Below are 22,138 nucleotides of genomic sequence, written 5' to 3' on the forward strand. Positions count from 1 at the left end.
AGTAGCTACCTCAAAGATTTTTCCCCCCCCCGGTACGGACCCCCACCATTCACTTCCTTTGAAATGGCGCTACTTTCAAAATTCGCTCGGGTTACGCTAACCCAGTGCGTACCCTGAGGGTTAATATAAGATTTATAGTATCAGTCCTGTTTTACGTATTAAAAAAGAATTATTTTTTAAGTCAATATATGGGCGATTTCTTTTTAATTAAATAATTAATGCATTCGTGTATGTTTTTCTGCAAACTATGTAATAGAAAATAATAAGGATTTTATATAATATAATTAGAACACATTATGTGTTTGATAACAGTAAAACATATGTGTAATAATCTATATTATATCTATATACCTATATATATAATCAAATGTTCTCTGACTGACTGACTGACTCATCAATGCCCAGCCCAAACCTCTAAATCTAGAAACATGAAACTCTGGGAGTATATTCCTTTTAACGTAAGCACTCACTAAGAAGGGATTTCTGGAAATTCGAACCTAACAAGGTGAAAAGGAGTAAAATATGTTTTTACGGATTTCTCGACGAGCAACGCCGGACAGCTCAAGCTAGTTATATATATATATATATATATATATATATATATATATATATATATATATGTAGGTCCGGAAGTATGTTCCGGGACTTTTATTTTTTTACATCGGTATATTCCAGGACATTTGGCAGTTTCCAGGACTGTCCTGGAAAAAATTCATGTCCTACGGCACGTTTCGGGACAATTTTTTGAATCTGATTACATATATATGCGTTATATTCCAGGACTGTACATTTCAAAAAACGTAAACAGTCCCGGAACATACCTCTAGACCTACATATATATATATATGTATGTATATATATGTATGATATATATTAGAAAATTGAAAGAGATCTATTACATCGAAAAAATTATAGAAATCTATAAATATATGTCTTTATATCCAAATAATATAATACTCAGTCTTTTACTATTCCGCAATTATATGTAAACAATAACAAAAAGAATTATCTTGAAACGTTAATGGTTCAATTTATGGTTTGTGTGTACTCTCTCAAGTGAATGACTGTAAACTCCTGATTCTCAATGGCTTGTAATTTAAATGCAGGAGACATCGTTTGCAATGCGGCGCGACTATAGAAAGCGTAAATTACGTTAGTAGTATACAGTTATAAACGACGTAGATTTTACGTCGGACGCATGTAAAATATGACTAGAACTGTCCCGACTATCCATTTTCGTGGCAATCAACGATTAATCGTAAGGCGATCCGATGAATTTTCCATTTTAGCGTATGCGGGATCCAACACTTTCAGAGAGCGGGGCACAGGCATTTGAATCTATTTCAAAGTACATACTATGTTGTGGTAACGTTCTCCACCGTGGGTTACGGAGATTTCGTGCCGGACATTTGGCCTTCGCAACTTTACATGGTCATTATGATCTGCGTGGCTCTTATAGTTTTACCAACACAGGTATGTACACACATTATTTATATATTTATAACAATATATACATTAAAAGATATTTTAGAGGTTTTAAACATTATATATGTGTATATATATATATATATATATATATATAAATTTTACTATATTTTGATATATTTGTATTTACAAGTATAAAATAGATTGATAGAAGATGTATTATATTTAACTTGATACAGTTTTAATTTCTCTAATCTTTACTTACAATTAGTCTTATATATTCGATTATTAATAAACTAGATTAAAAAGGATATTAATAAAATCTAATTAAATTCTTTTATCCATGATATGTTAAATCTTAATTTACTGATTGATTTGAAAACGTAAAAGGTATTATGTGTATTGCGTATAATTTAAACTTAAAAAAAAAATTTGTAGACAATATTCGTGATTAATTATATTACACAATCATGATTATATCTCAATACAATAAACAATATTTATGATTGATTCTATCAATACAATATTGTTTTCAAAAAAACCTATAATGTCCTAAAAAGTTTGCGTAAAGGTGTAGCGCTACACTAAACTTGTATTCATCTCGTTTAATGTGCGTCAGTTGTGGTTACAGTGATGTTCGCCTCATAGACTTCTTTTATAGACGTTATTTTCAAGTCACGCTGTAGGGAAGCCGTAAATGTACCGAAACAAGACTCGTCTCACCGACCATATTGCCGCGCAATTGACCTTTGTCGTTTTACGAATATTTATTATTCCGGTCGTTAGGGATATAACGCTTTTATTTCTTATAGGTATGTGCGAGAAATGTGCGTCGACCAGAGATTAAGTCCCATGCATGCTTTATCGTAAAAATAAGTTTGATTACACAGAAAATATCCGATATATAGATTATTGAAATATAGGAATCAGAAGTGAGGATATTGTTTAATGAACTTGTAGTTAATTTTTTTCTAATTAAGATTTTAGTGAGAAAATAATTATAGAATTAGTTTATAAAAAAATGAAAAATCTCTTTTTAGTTAAAATTTAATAAGAAATAAATATTAGATTTATTATTAACATTAATTTTTATATTATTAATGTCAAAATTATTATATTTAATGCGAAATTCAATTATCCAGGTATATAATGTTAGGATAATAAGAGAAGTAAAGCATTTAAATTAAACTCGTTCCAGAGTGTATCACTATTTTTTAAATGTATGTATTATTATTTGTCACTCTATATTGTTGACAGCATCAATGTTGTTCACGTTTTCTCTTTTCTCTAAAGAATCTGGGATTGGATCACATGAAAAGACAGGGTTATTGATCTGACTACATGTGGTAACAAAGATTTGTGTATACTCCAGGATGTGCGTTACCGTGGCAACTTTTCTTTTGCAATTGATTGTTATAGATACCAAGAAAACTTTATATTATGAACCTTTCACATTATTGTACGTCGAAATCTCGTTAGGCATCATGTTACCCGCGAATATTACTTCATAACATGTTATATATTGTGCGCTATATAAGAAATCGTGCTTCTCCGGAGATACTTTCTTTGTAACTTTAAATATATTACAGTGCGCTAGCAAAAGCTTCTTCTTACGTAATAAAAGTGAAAGTTAAGTAAAATAATAATTTAGGACTCTCGAAATTGGAAATTTGTAATAGGATGGCTATGAGAGTCAAACGCAGTTGTCTGTGCGTAGATGATCAGAATCACTGATTTATTTCAAATCCATTTCAAATGAAATACAATCGAACGTTTCAGCTCATAGATCGAGCCATCTTCAGCGATATCAAACGACGAATAAAATTAAAATATTGCACAGTTCTCCATTCCAAAGTGGTAAGTTTCCTGCTTGAAGATTTCAAAAAACGACATTGAAAAAGACTACTAGATCCATATCTGTAAAAATAGTTCCCTTATTACACCAAGTATTAATTAAAAATTCTATGGTAACTCACCAAGTAATCTGGAAAACAAATGCATCAGAATGAGCCAAGCGAGGCGGGTATATAAATGCGGTGTGAACCGCATCACAAAGAAAAATGTATAATCTGCACAAGGGATTCTGAGATCCCGACGGCATGACGCACAAAACAGTATTAACAGGAAGAGGTCTTAAGTCAAATTATACAACGTGTAGGTCAAATAAGTAAGAAATAAAACTAATAAATATTCGGTGTATAAACAATGAAAATTGTAAACGTGTAGGTCAAGTCAAATTATAAAACGTGTCGGTCAAATAAGTAAGAAAATAAAACTAATAAATATTCGGTGTATAAACAATAAAATTATAAACGTGTAGATGAAGACAATAACTGTCATTGAATTCATTAAATGCATTGAGGGTTACACAAGGAGTTTACATATTGATCAGATTTTGAATATTATATAGAAACCGCTCCATCCCAATTATCAATAATCTTCTCTTCTTTTCCGTTAATAAATCCCCTCTTTATCAGGACATTTTAAACCCTCTCAAAGCCACTAAATTATTTATGAACAACAATCCAAATATTGTTTTTACCAGAGCTGATAAAGGCAATAGCACAGTAGCTTTAGACAGGAATGTTTATAAAGAAAAAATCACGGAGATGTTACAAGACAAAAATACATACACAATAATTTCCGAAGATCCGACTAAACAGCTTACTACAAAAATTAGAGATACGCTCGCGTGAGATGGAAAAAGCATAAATATATCTCTGACGACAAGTATAAGCAATTGTTGTGCAGTGATGGTATTCTCCCGAGGGTCTATGGATTACCGAAAATTCACAAAACGGGATATCCTTATAGAATAATTATCTCCTCTATTGACAGTCCTATTAGCCTCTTTCCTACATAAAATTATTTCCACAAGTATACCAAAACCTGACAGCCATATATATAAATAACAGTTTTGAACTAGTTACAAAATTTAATAGGACACACATTAATAATGATCATGTTCTTATTTCATTAGATGCAATATCGCTATTCACTAACATCTCTACAAATTTAGTACTGGAAGGTATCTTTAATAGATGGGCATACATTTCTAACAAGTGCAATATTCCTAAAGACGAATTCATGCAGGCTATACAATTAATTTTAGATTCAACGTACTTTACGGTCGATAACACAATATACGAACAAAAATTTGGTTCTCCCATGGGCTCTCCGTTGTCTCCCATCGCTGCCGATATGGTGATGCAGGATCTGGAAAGTAGGATGTTGCGATCACTTACATACATTGTTTTTACCGTTTTACTTCAAATACGTAGATGATATTGCTATGGCTGTACCATTTAATTCGATTGACACAATACTATAGGTATTTAATTCTTATCACCCTAGGCTACAATTTACCTGTGAAATAGGAGGTGACAGATTAAACTTTTTAGATATAACAATGATAAAAAACAATAACACTCTCGAATTTGATTGGTTTCATAAACCGACGTTCTCAGGCCGTTATCTTAATTTTTTATCGCAGCACCTTATTTCCTAAAAAAGAGGCACAGTTATGGGCATGGTCGATAGGGCATTTCTACTTTCACACATCCGAAATATTATTTAAAAAATCTTAAATTCGTAATAGACACTCTCTTGGAGAACGACTACCCGTTGACATTCATTTTTAACACTATTAATACTAGAATTAAATCTCTGCTAAACAAATGCACTCAAAAACAGAATGAACCTCCACCAACGAACAAAGAGAGACAACGTATATGGTTTACAGTATCATATGTCTCTAATATATCCGAAAAATTTAAAAGAGCTGTTACAGATGTTAACTTGTCGTTCTATAGTATCTGAATAAACTTGATAAGTTTATTAAAGTGCAGAAGGATGTTCTCCCTACCCAATCAAATAAAAATGTGGTGTATAAAATTTTATGTAAAAATTGCGACGCGTCATATGTTGGTCAGACGATGAAGCAATTAAAAACGAGAATTTCGGAACATCGTAACCACATTCGCAGAAATACAACAACCTAGTCTGTTATTACTGAACATAGAATTAATTTCGACCACGAATTTGATTGGGAGAACGTTGAAATCCTAGATAGGAAACGATATTTAGGAAAACGACTTGTTTCAGAGATGTCTCATATCAAGCTACAAAAAAATTGTCTCAACTTGCAAACGGATACAGAGTTTATGCACCATGCATGCATACGTGTTTATTCTAAATAAATGGTAAACCATGCCCAGTAACAATTTGCGTCGTACCGCTTGACATTGCCTATACATAGAATTTTTAGTTTCATTTCTTATTGTCTTCATCTACACGTTTATAATTTTATTGTTTATACACCGAATATTTATTAGTTTTATTTTCTTACTTATTTGACCGACACGTTTTATAATTTGACTTGACCTACACGTTTACAATTTTCATTGTTTATACACCGAACATTTATTAGTTTTATTTCTTACTTATTTGACCTACACGTTGTATAATTTGACTTAAGACCTCTTCCTGTTAATACCGTTTCGTGCGTTGTGCCGTCGGGATCTCAGAATCCCTTGTGCAGATTATACATTTTTCTTTGTAATGCGGTTCACACGGCATTTATATACCCGCCTCGCTTGGCTTATTCTGATGCATTTGTTCTCCAGACTACTTGGTAAGTTACCATAGAATTTTTAATTAATACTTGGTGTAATAAAAAAACTATATTTTTACAGATATAAATCTAGTAGTCTTTTTCAATGTCGTTTCTTGAAATCTTCAAGCAGGAAACTTACCACTTTGGAATGGAGAACTGTGCAATATTTTGCACAGTTTTAATTTTATTCGTCATTTGATATGGCTGAAGATGGCTCGATCTATGAGCTGAAACGTTCGATTGTATTTCATTTGAAATAGATTTGAAATAAATCAGTGATTCTGATCATCTACGCACAGACAACTGCGTTTGACTCTCATAGCCATCCTATTACGAATTTGAAAGTTAGGTGATAATTAAAATTTTTTAAAGTTTATGGAAGTATATGATGTGAAAAAGAGAAATGTAAAATAATCTTACAGAAAAGTAAATATTCAATGCCGATTTAACGATTAATTCTTGAATTGATTTAGCGCTTAATGAGAACTAGATCGACCAAAAAATATTACTTAATTGCACAAAGCGACAAGAGCAACTCGTGTCTACTCATTGTCTGTCGACGTCGACTGATTGCGCAGCGCTCAACACGGAAAGCGCTCGTCGATCGCTGTAATTTGTCTGTCAGATTGCCTGCCAATCGCACACGAGATACGTGCCAATTTGTATGGGTTAACACGATGTGTCAACCCCCCTTCTCTTCGAGTCTGTCCCTTGCATTTCCGCATTCGATTAAATTCGATTTTGGACGATGGAGTCGCATTACTATCGAGATAGCATAGACAAAAATAATTCAACGTGAGAGCCCGTATCTTTGCAGAAGTGAAGCAATCCTGTCCTATTAGGTCTTAAGTGGCGAAATTTACACTGAAAAAAGGTTACTTTTTTGGTGAAATAGTTTTAACTAAAGGGTTTAGTGATTATGACGAAATAATTTGGTTAATGTCAACAAATTTGGTTAACATTAACCAAATATTTTGTCATAATCACTAAATCCTTTAGTTGAAACTATTTTACCAAGCTTTGGTTATTATAACTAAAACCTTTTTTTCAGTGTAATAAGGGCAATTAAAAATTTGCAATTAAAAGTGCATAAAATTGTGAGGTGCGATAATATGTACACTACTACACTGAGGCGCTTATACGTGCAAGATATTAAAATTATAATAAATATTTTTGCATTTGTTAAAGAAAAAATTTTACGTTTATAAAAGTGTTTTTATATAAATCTTTATACAAAAATTTTACGTTTATAATATACAAATTTTAATAATTTTAATAATTATCAATATATGTGTACAGACATCAATATATGTGTAAAATATATTTAAAGTAATTTAATTTTATATAATACGAAGAAATTTTACAAAAAAAAAAAACAAGATTTATAACACATTTGTATTCTATACATATCAAATTTATATCTGAAATATAAAATATAATTTTATGTTTTAGAGATAAATTCTACGATAAAGTTTGAGTTTGAAAAAAATAAAAAATAAAGATTTTTTTCTATGCTTTTCTTTAATATTATCAAAGTAAATAGTTTCTATAAATATACGTATTTTCTAATATCAATTGTATACTTTTGTTTTTATTAAAGCAAAATAATATTTTCATGAATATTTGTCTATTAATCTCATAAATTCGGATAGAATAATGCAATCATTGTGCTCATTTTAACTTATTGTGATTTATACAAACAGTTATATTAGTCGATTGCATAATCATTGCATAATCTCATATTGATTACAGTTCGAACAGTTAGCTTTCACGTGGATGGAGCGACAGAAGCTGGGCGGCTCGTATTCGTCGCACAGAGCGCAAAGCGAGAAGCACGTGGTAGTTTGCAGTACGACACTGCAAGCCGACACCATTATGGACTTTCTAAATGAGTTTTACGCCCATCCCTTGCTGCAGGTTAGGCGACGAACAAATTACGTGCCTTGAATATTTCATTATGCACTAAGCGACTTGTGATTTCGTAAAAATTCTTTTTCAAGCTCTCAATTTATCGTTGTTAAAACAGCAGAGGCAATTAATTTTTAAACAATTATTGAGCTTAATTTTTATCACTAGTACAACACGAAAATTATTAATATTAGTTGTTAAATAAGGTAAAAAATACAATTATTTTGAAAATAGCAGTTTTGAGTTTAATCTTTTATATGAAATAATTGAAGATATGCACGATTAAATATATTCCTTGCGCGTTAATAAAATCTCACAGACATTGTAATAGCTTTGAAAGTATGAAGAGTTAATTGCACCGTATATCTTTCTATGCACTTTTGCTTTCACTCATTTTATGATTTTTAACATTAATAATTGAAAATGATTTTAATACGAGTAGGATTATTATGTGGTGCTTTTGTCACCAATGGAACTCGATACCACAATGCGGATGATCTTGCAAGTGCCGATCTGGGCGCAAAGGGTGATCTACATCCAGGGCTCATGCTTGAAGGATGGCGATCTTGCGAGGGCCAGGATGAACGAAGCGGAAGCTTGTTTCGTGCTGGCGGCGAGAAATTATGCTGACAAAACCGCTGCTGACGAACACACGATACTCAGGTCAGCAATCAGTGAAAACTAACGTTAAGTTAGAATTTTCATTAACGAAACTCATAATCGCTATTGTAAATTCAATCTTCTCGTCACTTCTCTTTTTCCATAATAAAGTTTCACGTTACGGAGATTAAACATTGCAATCCTGATATTATCCTCGACATTTTGCGAATCTCAGACATTTTTTATTTAAGTTTTACTTCGGAGTTTAAATTGAAGATAAGTTGCTCTGTTGACCTTAATCACTTAATTTCCTTTACTTCCAAATTCATTAAAAATTCCAGACTGGTAAAAGATCCGTTATAGAAATAAAACAGGAGAAATCTGAAATACGTTCTAGGTGACAAAATTTTTATTCGAGAAATAGCAAAACAATATTAATGAAAATAGTTTATGACTTAAAATTTTTTTAAATTCTTCTCCTTTCGATAGCAGAATTATCCTGAATTCTAAAGAAATAAATATTTTTACATTACTCGCGATTAGAGCTTGAAAGCGCCTCTAAATCTCATAAAAAATAAATTTGGCAATTGTAGATCATGGGCGGTAAAAGATTTCGCTCCCAACGTTCCTCAATATGTTCAAATCTTCCGTCCGGAAAACAAGCTCCACGTGAAGTTCGCAGAGCACGTGGTGTGCGAGGATGAATTTAAATACGCCCTTTTAGCAAATAATTGCACGTGTCCCGGCGCATCGACGTTGGTTACCCTGTTGCTACACACATCCAGAGGACAGTAAGTGCCGCGCAAAATGTATTGTAGAGCAATAATTAGGCTACGAATTTAACCGCACAGTACCACGTGCACATTTCGTAGCGTGTACAGCCACGTACAGACTGATGTCGCTGCAATTCAAGTATTTATTCATCTTTAATCTTTAATATAAACACACGGAAAAAAAGGAGTCGCAAAATATAGACAACTAACATTTTTTGCTGCGAGAGCTATATTTTTAGCAACAGTATATAGCAAAAGATTTTCTTACTATATTGCTAAAAATATAGCTCTCGCAGCAAAAAATGTTAGTTGTCCATATTTTACGACTAGATTTGCTACGGTAGCTAATTTTTTTCGTGCATTAAATAATGATTAATTTAATTTTTAATATATTCGACGAAATTTATTACTAAATTACAAACACAAAATTACAAAATTTTATTAAATGCTATAATGCATTTAACAAACTATAATATGCAATAAAATATACTATTTTTACGTTTACTTTGCGTAACTGTATGTGATGTTATATCGTGTAAACATCGCATGAAGACTGGAAAATTCTGAGTTGAAATCTTTCTCATCACAGAGAAGGTCAACAGTCGCAGGAAGAATGGCACAGACTATATGGTAAATGTTCCGGCAACGAGATTTATCACATAATTCTCGGCGACTCCCGCTTTTTCGGGGAGTATGAGGGAAAATCCTTCACCTACGCGTCTTTCCACAGTCACCGGAAATACGGAGTTGCGCTTGTCGCAGTCAGACCGGCAGAACTTCCGGAATTTTACGAGGATACTATCCTGTTGAATCCTGGTAATCTCACGACACACATTACCGGTGTCTTTTAGACTCTTTCTTTTTCTCTTGGGCACACTTTTTTTAGCGCTTTATTTCTTGAATGAAATAAAAAATAAATAGAAAAAGATTTTCAATAAAAGGTAATCTTAAAATTTAGATCTTACGTTTCGCTCTTTGTTTCAAATAATTTTTCGTCGAACTATCGAATTACATGATATATCGGTAACTTTCGGTGAAAATTATTTATATATTTATATATTATCTATTTTGATTAAATATATAATGTATAGGATAACTCCGGTATATAAGCCGCAGCTAAGGAAAATTTAATTTATCGAGTACTATTTACTGTTTAAGGCAAATGAATTATACCAATAAAAACTTTATACTGATGTCTACCACTATAAAAACAATAGAAATATGAAATATTCATTCTTCGTATTTAATAAAAAAAACTTTTAGAAACCCTTGCATTTTTGCTATATATCCCGTATAAGGGTGAGATATATGACATTCATGAGTAAAATATACGCCTTATAAAAAATTACAAATAATGTTTATAAATAAGGCAATAAAATGTCATAATAAGTTATAAAATGTGTGTAAAAAGTTTATTAAGGTGTAAGAATAATAAACAAATTATAAAACTGAAAGATTTTAAGAAGAAAATAAAAGAACGATAGATGCATTAAAATTTATTGTTATACGATCCAAATAAAGAATACACAGAAGATTTTGATTTTTACGGAGTGCTTGTACTATGGCATAAATCCCACACGCTAAAAATGCCGTATATCCTAAACAGGTGGGATATATAAGATATCAAGCTAAACGAATACAAGAGCTATGCACTTGTATTTTGCTGTATTCCATCCTTTATTATCCCTCTACACTTATGTATCATGAAATAACAATTAAACCTTTTGCATTCCCTACAGTAATCATTTTACGTAAGTCGTAATATATGATCGCGCTACTTACTACGGTGAGAAATCGATTCAACTCACGACGGTTTCGTTAATATTAACAGTAAAAAACTAAAATTACAACACAATACTAATATAACATAAAGGCACATAACAGTGTGATTGCGAGCAAGTATATCTTTATTCCTTCTATTTTTTTTTTACTTCTGCGGCGTAAATCCTCGCGCGGCGTAAGTACTGGAGTTACCCTAGTATCCTGAAAAATGAATAATTATATCGAGAGAAGTTAAGAACATATTGTAATAATTAGAAATAAAAAAAGATAATAGAGAAATAAAGCGTTCAAATTAGTTCGAGTAGTTCTTTATAAATATGGAATAAAAGACTGCCACACATTCATATGCCAATCGTGTATTTCTATGCGCAGGGCCACGGCATATAATGAAGAAGACCGACACTTGCTACTATATGAGCATCACCAAGGAGGAGAATTCCGCGTTTGTGGTCGCGAATAATCAGGGCAGTATTGGCGAGGGAACGCAGGTGGTCGTCGAGACGAAGACGGACGTGACTTCTGCGAATAACGGGTCGGCAACGAGCACCCCGACGACCAACACGATGACGGCGGCCATGAATTCCACAGGGGCAACAGCGGCGACGACGACGACAACCACCACGATGACGATATCGACCAGCTGCACCGGTGGCGGCGACGGGAACGGTACAGCAATCAGCAACGGTGCCGACGCGCACCAACGATTTTCCAACAGTTGTAACATTGCGCTGAGCGAAACACTCTGCAGACAGGAGACCTGCACGGGGCCCCGTGCGCAGGACCGATCAAATGGTCCCCAAGGTCACAGGGCCCCGTTGCCGCCGCAGGTTATTTTGCAGGTCCTCCCTAGCACGCCCATACCAACCCAACACTACAACTTACTCGCATCCAATGTCCACCGTGAGTGTCGCATGCGCTTTGCTATGCTTCTTCTTTTTCTTCTTCTTTAATTTTACTTTTACCTCTAGACTCTTATTTCGCTCTAAAAAGTATACGGTATTATTAATCTTCCATGCGCCTGGTGAATTTTTTAACGTGGTGCGCCTGGTCGGGTCTAATAGACCCGAAAATTTGAAAAAAGTATATTCTGGTATAATTATAATATAAATTTTTTATCGAAAGTATTATTTATTTTATGTTTTCATGAACTTATAAAATGGTGCGCGCACGATAGATAAACAGCAGCAACTTAAAATACTCAGGCCGCCAGCGTTCTCGATTACAAAGTTAGTTTCTTCAAAAGCACACTAATGGGTCTCTCAAACCCAACTAGGCGCACGAAGAGTTAAGCCGTCAAATCGCGTTCTCCAAAAATTTCAATATCTGGAATTTGGGCAAATTAGTATAGATATAATACAGATTAATTAGCTAATAATTTATATAATTTACAATACAGACAAATTATCTAATAATTTATTACTGAATTGGGCTGTAGACTCATAAAAAGTCTTGAAAATCTGATTTTAAGAAAATCTTAATGTAATTTTTATACACACGGACTCAAAAACTTTACGCTATTTGTCCAAGTTTAATATCTAATCATTAAATTTAAATTTTTAAATATTTATTTGACTGAAAAAGTTTAGCTCTTGAATGCCAGTATATTTATTTTCAAATAATTTTTTAAAATTTTTTATTTTTTTTTAAAGTAAAATTATTGTAGTTAAAATCGAGACTTTGAAGCAAAAGGATTTCAAAGTAAAACTGCTGGGTACAAAGAGTTAATGATTCAAAATAAGCACCTGATCACAATTGGTATAAATATAAAAATAGTTTATAATTCTTTAAAAATTTGTCACTTTTTACATTTTTATTCATTGCACTAATAGACGTCGTTAAATATTGCCTAGAAAGTTGTCTATATAATGTTTGTACTTGTTAAATGTTCATATCTCACCACAACATACATAGGGGAGACCGGGGCTAAACCGTCAGTTTTTTTTCGGTGCCGATTTTTAACAATAAAATAAATAATTTTAGTTAAATGTGGTACGTATACCACTGTAAAGAGTGAACCTTTAGCTACAAAATTTATACAGAAAATTTTTATCTACATCGCTTTGTTTAACCGGTATAGAGCAAAAACGACAACGGTGGAATAATTGAAATCTCAAAAATGCCGGGGCTTAACAGTCCCCCCCCCCCCCGGGGGCTTAACCGTCACACTGCATTTTCAATACATATACGTACATCTAATCCTGAAAAATGATAGGATACATTTTAATAATTGCTTTTAAGAAAAAATATAAAAATTTATTTAAAATTTTTATGCGAAACATTATTAAAAAATAATTGTTTTACCTATTCCATAAAACAATTTAGGCACGTGAATACAGATCTTGACAATTTATTAGTTAACCAAATCGTAAACTCCCCAACGGCACGTCACATTGTTAACGCGGGCAACCACGGGAAACACGCGTGACGGCGTTCCGGTGCCATAGGATCAGTGCGGGCCCTCGAGCAACCTAACCAAGCCGCGTTTCTCGCGGGGGAGCGATAAATAGCGACAGGGGGGTTAGAAAAGCTCGCGGTGGAGCTCGACCATTTTACCGACTCGACGGCGTCCTCGCGCCGATTCCTCGACGCGCCGACGACGACGACGACGACGATGACTACCACCGACACCACCACCACTACAATGGCGGCGACAATGACGCCGAGACGATGCGGCGAACGCTGGACGATGCGGTCGCACGCGCGACTATCACTGACCCAACGACCAACAACGACGATCGCGGCCGGGACGATCTACCGCGAGCGCGGCATGTCAACTTTTGCGCGGAAATCGCGGAATCTCAGAGCCGCGCCGTGCCGTGCCTTGCCGTACCTCGCCGACGTGCCGTGAGCGCGAGCGATCTCGAAAACAACTGTAAGATTTTCGAATAAGTATAAGCGGACAAATTTCAAATAGAGATAGGCACGTGTCAGTTGAATGGCGTTAGCATGAAAATAAGTAGGAAGTCTCTGGAAAGGTGAAATAGAGTAGGGAAAACCTTCGCGCGGGCCGAAGGAAGGTACGGACGGAGAGGAGAGAAATTCGAGTCGCTGAGCGAGAAGTACGGAACGGACTTAATAGAGAGAGAATGCTAGCGTCTTTTCGACGTCTATAGATGTCGATAGATGTCGAATCGACATTTATAAGATGTCAATTCGACGTCTATAGACGTCGGCGTTCCGGCTGGGACATAGCGATAGAAATAGATCGGTCGAGAAAGCCATGCGGTAAATGAACGAGGGATTGTTCCCGGACTTTATGTACGTTTGTAAAATAAAGAACGATTGAATCACAAATATAGACTACACAACGGACCGCTATCTTTTCGACCAAAACACCCGTTTTGCGACGATACGTGCGTACCATTTCCCTCCTGTACAAACTGACGCACGTGCAAGGGAAGACAAAATCACGCTTGAGGGAAACCTAACCTGAAATCGCCGTAAGCGAGACTGCCGGACCAGCCCCGAGTGCTTAATGACGGATAAGCCCCAAACACAAGTTTTAGATTTGAACGCCCACGAAATATTAGACATCAACAATAATGAAAAAACTACACTGGATTCATGTTCAGCATGCATTACTCTTTATAATCACGTACCTCGAGATTTGGAGAGCAAATATTATTGTAAATATTACAAAATTTCCACGCGCAGAAAATTTCACTTTCACCTTCCTAAAACACGTTTGCCCTCGTAAAAATCATAACACGGCAGGTAACCTGCTGAAACTCCGTTGGTCACATAGGTACCATAAGCAGCGTTTACAAAATGTTAATAGCGAGTTCGCACAATATACAGGTTCCGAGATATTTGATTTGACGGTTCAACCCCGTTGACGGTTTAGCCCCGGTCTCCCCTACACGTACACACATATAAGACACAATGCTTTACAGCTATGAATGTAGAATTGCAGTAATAATTAATAAAATAGCAAGCACTCTTTTTAGAGAAAGAAGGAACAATGGTGATGTAATACAAGTTTATGAGCACTTTTCTATTAATTAAAAAATTGTATCAATTTGATGCATATTACACATTTTTTTTAATATTAATGTTTCTATTTATTCTTTATAAAAACTTACAAATTATCTATAAAATGTATAAATTCTTTTAATGAAATTCTATTGATGATAAATAATCTAATACTTAACACCTGTAATATATAAAATAATAATAAAATTACTTTTATTCAAATAACTCATTGACTTTAAAACGTTTTTGTTCACAAATTTACTATTGTACTATAAAGCGAAATTATGTGGAAGACTCGGAATAATAATGCATATATCGAATCATACGTGCGATTAAATCTTAATATACAGTGTTGGTTGAAGATTAACCGACCGAAATGTGTCGAACTATTCCTTCCTTTTCGTTCATATCTTTCTTGACGTGGTTTATGCTTGCACGTCGCTTTATGTGTAATCTGCGTGCATATAACTGTTTATGCGGCATTCAGTGTTCGTCATCAAACGACGGTCAATAAGTGCGGTTTCTGAATAGGAAACTACGAAACTGTAGTGTCAAATATTGCGGATCCATCATGTTCCATTCGAGTTAATTTATCATACAGATTTCGGTTGCGATACGATAACAATAATCTGATATGTTATCGATTAATCGGTGTATTAAAAAACATAAGTATACATATATATAAGGAAGACCGGGCACTATGAGCCACAAAATGTATATTTTAAAGTTTATTTAGCATATTTGATAAATATTGATTAATTTTTGAGAAAAAAATTAAAACACATTTTTTGAGAAATGACCCAAGGTGCCCCATACCCGAGGCATCATGGGTCTGTCACTGGGGCACTATGGGTCACACACAAAAACTAGATTTATTCATTCAAGAAGTAACGAAATGTTACAAAAGTTGAAAATATATTTTATTTTATACATTTTTTATCACACTGTTCAGGATTTTAAAGGATAGACAAGATATATCCTTTAACATCCTTTAATATCCGAACTACCCACTATTGAAATATTATTTTCTGGAAGAAAATAGTGTATTGTACAACTAGTGGGAAAAAGTGGTCGATTCTGAATGAGTGTGAAGTTGGTTGCACGAGCAAAGCGAGTGCGACCATCACACTCATTTGGGCTCGACCACTCTTCCCACGAGTTGTTCATATTATTTTTCCTAACAAGAGCGTAAAACATGCCGCTTTTCGCGCTTGTTTTACAATTTCATTTCTCCACTAGTTGAGAAATGGCTCCATGTTTCAACGCTTACGTCATCATTGCGAAATGGATCGTTTTGCTCACTCAAAACAAACGCAAAAAGCGGCCCATTTCACGCTTGCGTTAGGAAATAGTCATTTGTGCAACAAGTGCTAAAAGATGAAAATTCACGGGTGCGGAGTTGACCGCATCCGAGGTCACCGCATCCGGGAATTTTCAACTTCACGCACGAGTTGCATACCCTATTTTATGTTGCAAGTGCGTGGAAAGTGGTCTATCACGCACGCGTCGCGTGCGTAATGGGCCACTTTCCATGCACGTGTGACATAAACTTATTTCTGACATGTTTTCTTTGATAAAAAATAACATTTTACAAACAAAAGACAAATGTTCATTTTTTTACAAACAAAACAAATGTTCATACTCTTTTACAAACAAAAAAGAAATGTCCATACTCTTTTACAAACAAAAAACATAAAGGTTTATACTCTTTTCTTTATCTAATTCATTAATAACTCTCTTTATTAATAACTTTAAGGACGTCTTTTTACTTTTTTTTCTTCCGTGTCTTATTTTCCTTTTTTTTCTTGTTTTTTCTTTTTTTTTACTAAGCTTTTTTCTCCGAAAAATCAGTCAAAATTTTGCTGCTATCCTGCTGTCTACGTTTTCTAGTTTCATACTGATGTATTGCTTTTGGATAGCCTCTAATTTCTGCGCGACTTTTAAACTGGTTTGGGACATCATTAGCTACTTTTTTTCTTGTGCCGTTGACTGTAAAGCAGAGAGCACACACATTTTGCACAACGCATAATGCGTAAGCATAAGAAAATTGATTGATCCATACACGCATGTGCATAAGGAAATAGACCAATCAGTTTTCTTATGCTTACGTATTATGCGTTGTGCAGAAGTGTGTGCTCCCCGCTTAAATCTTTATCTATCAATATCCTCGATGGTGTGCATAGGTTAATGTGTGACCCATAGTGCCCCAGTATTGAATGTTCCATGGTGCCCCGAATGCACTTAAAGACGTTCTCCGGTCCACTAGAGAAAATCGATTTTCTTAGGATTTTCTTGAAACTGTGAATATACGTTAATTTAGGTGTGCTTTATGCGTGGTATAAATTTCAGTACCTCTTCTGGGACAAAAAATAAAGATACTCAGCCTCAAAGTTTCAACTTTTACTAATGAAAAGGTTGTCCAAGCCAAACGGTAAGAGATACGAGGTTGGCCAAGAGGACCAAAGTTGCTCCTTTCGTCGAGTTCTAAAAAGTTGCTTTTCTCGTCGAGAAAAAAAATGCCATTTTTTTTTTTTTTTTACTTTGAGGCTAGTATTATTTTTTATCCCGGAAGAGGTACTAAAATTTATACCACGCATAAAGCACACCTAAATTAACGTATATTCACAGTTTCAAGAAAATCCTAAGAAAATCGATTTTCTCTAATATAAGGACCGGAGAACGTTTTTAATATAGAAAACGGTAAAATGTAAAAAATTAATTATACATGATCATCTATAGTGTTATAAAAACACAAAAGAAACCTAGAAAGTTGCACTTGAGTTTCAGTACATGTATATTCTACTACCAAACCAATATTAAAACTTTTTTAATCAGTTAAAACTTTTAACTGATTAAAAAAGTTTTAATATTGGTTTTGTAGTAGATGTGTCACGAAAATCATTTATGTCACGTGTGTCACGAGACAACGGACTTTGATCACTATCATGCACCTAGATACGAAGTATGGGCAATGAAGTAACTGTCACATGATACTAGTTATACCAACCTAAACATTCTAGATTATCCTAAACAGTCAATGACCCATGGTACCCCGTGGCTCATGAAGCCCCGGTCTCTCCAATAGATAAAATAGAAAGAAAGTTAAAACAGACAAGAATATAGATGATAGTAAAAATGATAGTTTATGTGAAAATAATAGAATCACTCGGAAATCATGATTTAATACGAGTATTAAATATCAACTAATAATTTCTAACTACAAACTTTCTTTAGCATTATAAACAATCGAAAAGATATTTAATTAAATGAACCATATTATTTTTTAAAATAAAATTTTTATTTATTATTACTTTTTTATCAAAATAATTGAGTGTTAAAGAAATTTTTCTAGAATTGCAATTGATACCAAACTTGCCATTGATGCCAAGCAATTATTAATTTTTGGAAAATGCTTGTTTTTGGACACGCTTGTAGGTATATATTTTTATTGTTTGTTATGAAATGGACAGCACAGACATAAATTATACAATTATGTATATTCATTACGTGATTTAATGTAAATTACATTAAATACTGCATATTAAGAGAACACATAAATGTATAATTATTTATTATATACAACAAAAAACATAAAATAGCCAGACGAGATAGTATTTCTTTTCTCAAGAAAATGAATTATTTTCCTCCCATTTTATTTAAAAAAAAGCACTCATGTCTCTCTTATTCATGTTTATCGGTTATTATGAAGACATTTCTTCTTTTAGTGTATTCGCAACTTTATCAGACTATTGCAGGATATTATGAAAATCAATCTCGATATTAGAATCACTTATCGCGGTCAATCTTATATTTTACAGCGACTTATCTCGATCCCGGCGGATTTGGGGACTCGAGGCAATGCTTAAAAGAGGGAGGATCAACACCACAAACACCAATCACGGGAAATCATCTTGACGTGCCACGATCTCTCGATCCGAATCCTAATCTGCTTAGTCCAGAAATTCTAATGCAAAGGAGAGGTCAGTTTTATTCATTAAATATTTAGTGCAATAAAAAATACTTTCCAAAATTGGGAAACAGTTTTATTAATTTTATTTCTTTTATATACTTTTATATTAGAGGAAAGCATAAAAATTATATCAAATTCAAAATTTCGTTTATATCTATTCTATGATACCGTTCGTAGCTTGTCATTTCTGGAAATGACCTTTTTAATTTCTATTACTACCTTATGCTAAATTGGATTTTAATTGACGATGTAAATGAAACTGATAAAATTAAAGGTCATCTAAAAATGTGTTCAACAAAATTTTATTAAAATTACTATTTTTATGGATTTGACATACTTTTATGCGTATAAAATTAGTTTGAAACATTTTTAATTACAAGTATTTCCATTAATTTTAAAAGTTATTTCTACAAATAGATATTCTATGCTTTTCAGTTTAATTCAAATTCAAATTCAATGGCACAACAGTCCGAGTCGGACTTAGGCCTCCCTCAAAGTGCTTTTCAGTTATTGTACATTAATATTTGTACAATACTATAATAAAATTAGAATATCTATTTACTAGTTTGGCTGATATCCTCCTTCTTTATTCTAACAATACGTTGATACGATTGAGATAAAATGTTCATGTAGTGTACAAATTATAAATACGACAAACTTTTTGTGAAATGTAATATTTTTAAGAAATCGCAAAACATATTGTCTTGTAAAATGTCTTCATGAAATATTTTGCATTGTCCGCGTACTAAGAACTTATTACTTTATTTATTACTTTAAATGAATTTTTTAAACAATTTATTAGTGATTGTTTTAATAATACTTAAATATTTAATATTAATAATATTATATAATAATATTAAATAAAAGTTACAATTTTTCAAGCAAAATCTTTTTACAATTGATTGAAAAATATATGTATATGTCTGGCTATTTATCTATGTCTTTGAATTTTAATTCGATAAATTACTATATAGCTATTGAATTAAAATTATATTACTATTTATCACATTATATAATTTGGAAACTGTAGTGGTTACTATTAAATATTTATATAGAGAAAAGTCCCCTATATTATGAGATAAGCTCCTAATATGCGATAGCGAGGTTTCTACTAAACTAAATAGGTTCTATTTGTTGGTTCCACCATGAACTTACTGCCCTTGGTGTAAAACCTATTTAGTAAAAAATTTGTTGTTCGATCGTGCATGCACTCGTTACAAATATCGAAATTGTGAATTTGGTTGTTGTCAAGTACCATGAAGGTGAGACTTTGTGTGTGTGAACCTCGTTTATTATATAATAAATAAATATTTGACAATGAGTTCTATATGGAGCGATAGAGTAAGGTCGTATTAATAGGAAAATACAGGATATGTTGAGTTGCTTAATTGTAGAAAATAGATTTGGTGATCGCGAAACCGCAAGGCATGGGGTCTGTAATATATGTTCAGGGTGACGATCGTTGCTAGTTGCTAGGGTATGAAGATTATTGTACAGTAATAAAAAGAGGGAAAATACTATATTAAAGTTAAGGGAAGGTTCATACAAACTTACAAAAGTGTGCTGATGGTGATCGCATGCTCATGCTGGGCGCACACTGGCAGTGTTGGAAATATTGAGTATAATAAGTGGGTTTGCGATTATTGCAAATAAGCTTTTCCATTACATTTGTATTTCAGAGACATTAAACGAAGTTTTCTAATAGCAATACCGATGTATTTTGCACTTTATTAGCGATTTGTCGGGGTATCTCATATTAGAAGCACACTTTTCCGATTTTGCATGAAACTCATTTTTTACATTTTTCTAATTTTCAGAAAAATTAATATTTAAATTAATATTTAAATTAGATTTTACAGTTTAGCATTTTAAAGCTTATTAAATTCCCTTCAAAATGACCTACTACATTTTTTAATTCTGCCCATAGACTTCCAATAATCACACAAAATAGATGTGATATCTCATAATAGGGGACTTTCCTCTAGTAATAATTAATTTTAGCAAAAAAAATAAATTGATTAAATCAACATGTATTTATTATAATGACATATTTTGGCTCAAGGATAAAGTTTTCTTTGAGCTTATTAGAGTAAATGTATAAATTTTATAAACGTGAAAAGAGAGTTTTAATAGATTACAAGATAATCTAGAAAAAAAGAGAAAGACCTTTTATTTGCAATATTTTAGGAAGCAGAAGACCAAGTATTCTACCAGTACCAGATATGCTAACTAGCTCGACGTTACATCTGCCTGGGCAAGAATCCTTGGACCACGAGGCTGACGAGTCAGAGGATGAAATGGATGATGACGTTCCTTGGAGATCGCCAAGCGAGAAGATCGCGTAAGTATATTTTTGTCCTTCTTCTTTCCATTGTGATACATTGGATCTAAGGATCCATGACGGCAGTTTTTGACAATTATGCAGCACGAAGAATAGCTAGTTAAAAATAGAGAAGCAAATCGAGTAGAGAAAATTATTAGCAGAAATTTGTGTCTTATTTTCTTCTCTTCTTCAGAATTATTTAATATTCATGTAATATGCATTATGAACATATCGATCAATAACTTAAAGCACAAATGCAAAATCCTTTGAGGACAAACAATCTCGCACTTTGTCTCGTGCACCTGCATGATGCGGTCTTGATGTAACAAATTTTTATTTATGTGCATCACAAATCTCTATGCATATTGTATATATTTTATATTTTTTGTATCTGTACACTAGTTGAATATGTGAAGAAAATACTCGTAAAAAGAAATCTCAAATTTTGCGAAATTGATATTAATGAAGAAATAATGATTTAATTGTTCTATAAACTTAATTAATAATAATAATAAATCAAACATTAATTAATAATATTGAATCTTATTCATCTTTCCGTTTTAATTTATAAGCATCTTATTATATTATAGTAAAATAATTTGCGATTTATATATAAATTTCTTGAAAAAAGAACAAATGTTTAAAAAGTAAAATATATCATGTTTTATTATGTTAAAAAATAAAAACATTGTTATATAAATCAATTTTAAAAAATAAAAACATCATTATATAAATCAAATTAAGTAAAGATATCAAAAGTGTTTTCTTAA

At 33.0% G+C, this 22,138-nt stretch overlaps 1 protein-coding gene across 4 annotated transcripts in view; it reads left to right on the forward strand.

The window, feature by feature from the left end:
- The window catches only part of Slo2 (slowpoke 2), a 310,825-nt gene that overhangs the window by 262,433 nt on the left and 26,254 nt on the right, over positions 1-22,138 (forward strand). For all 4 annotated transcript variants that reach the window (XM_071773904.1, XM_071773905.1, XM_071773902.1 and 1 more), the window contains exons 8-15: positions 1,290-1,473; positions 7,793-7,957; positions 8,391-8,611; positions 9,142-9,339; positions 9,911-10,137; positions 11,476-12,003; positions 18,894-19,055; positions 21,233-21,386. In XM_071773904.1, the coding sequence (XP_071630005.1) occupies positions 1,290-1,473; positions 7,793-7,957; positions 8,391-8,611; positions 9,142-9,339; positions 9,911-10,137; positions 11,476-12,003; positions 18,894-19,055; positions 21,233-21,386 (1,839 nt within the window). The remainder of the gene's footprint in view (positions 1-1,289; positions 1,474-7,792; positions 7,958-8,390; positions 8,612-9,141; positions 9,340-9,910; positions 10,138-11,475; positions 12,004-18,893; positions 19,056-21,232; positions 21,387-22,138) is intronic.

This window comes from Temnothorax longispinosus, chromosome 3, assembly GCF_030848805.1.
Source record: "Temnothorax longispinosus isolate EJ_2023e chromosome 3, Tlon_JGU_v1, whole genome shotgun sequence".
Lineage (NCBI taxonomy): Eukaryota > Metazoa > Arthropoda > Insecta > Hymenoptera > Formicidae > Temnothorax > Temnothorax longispinosus.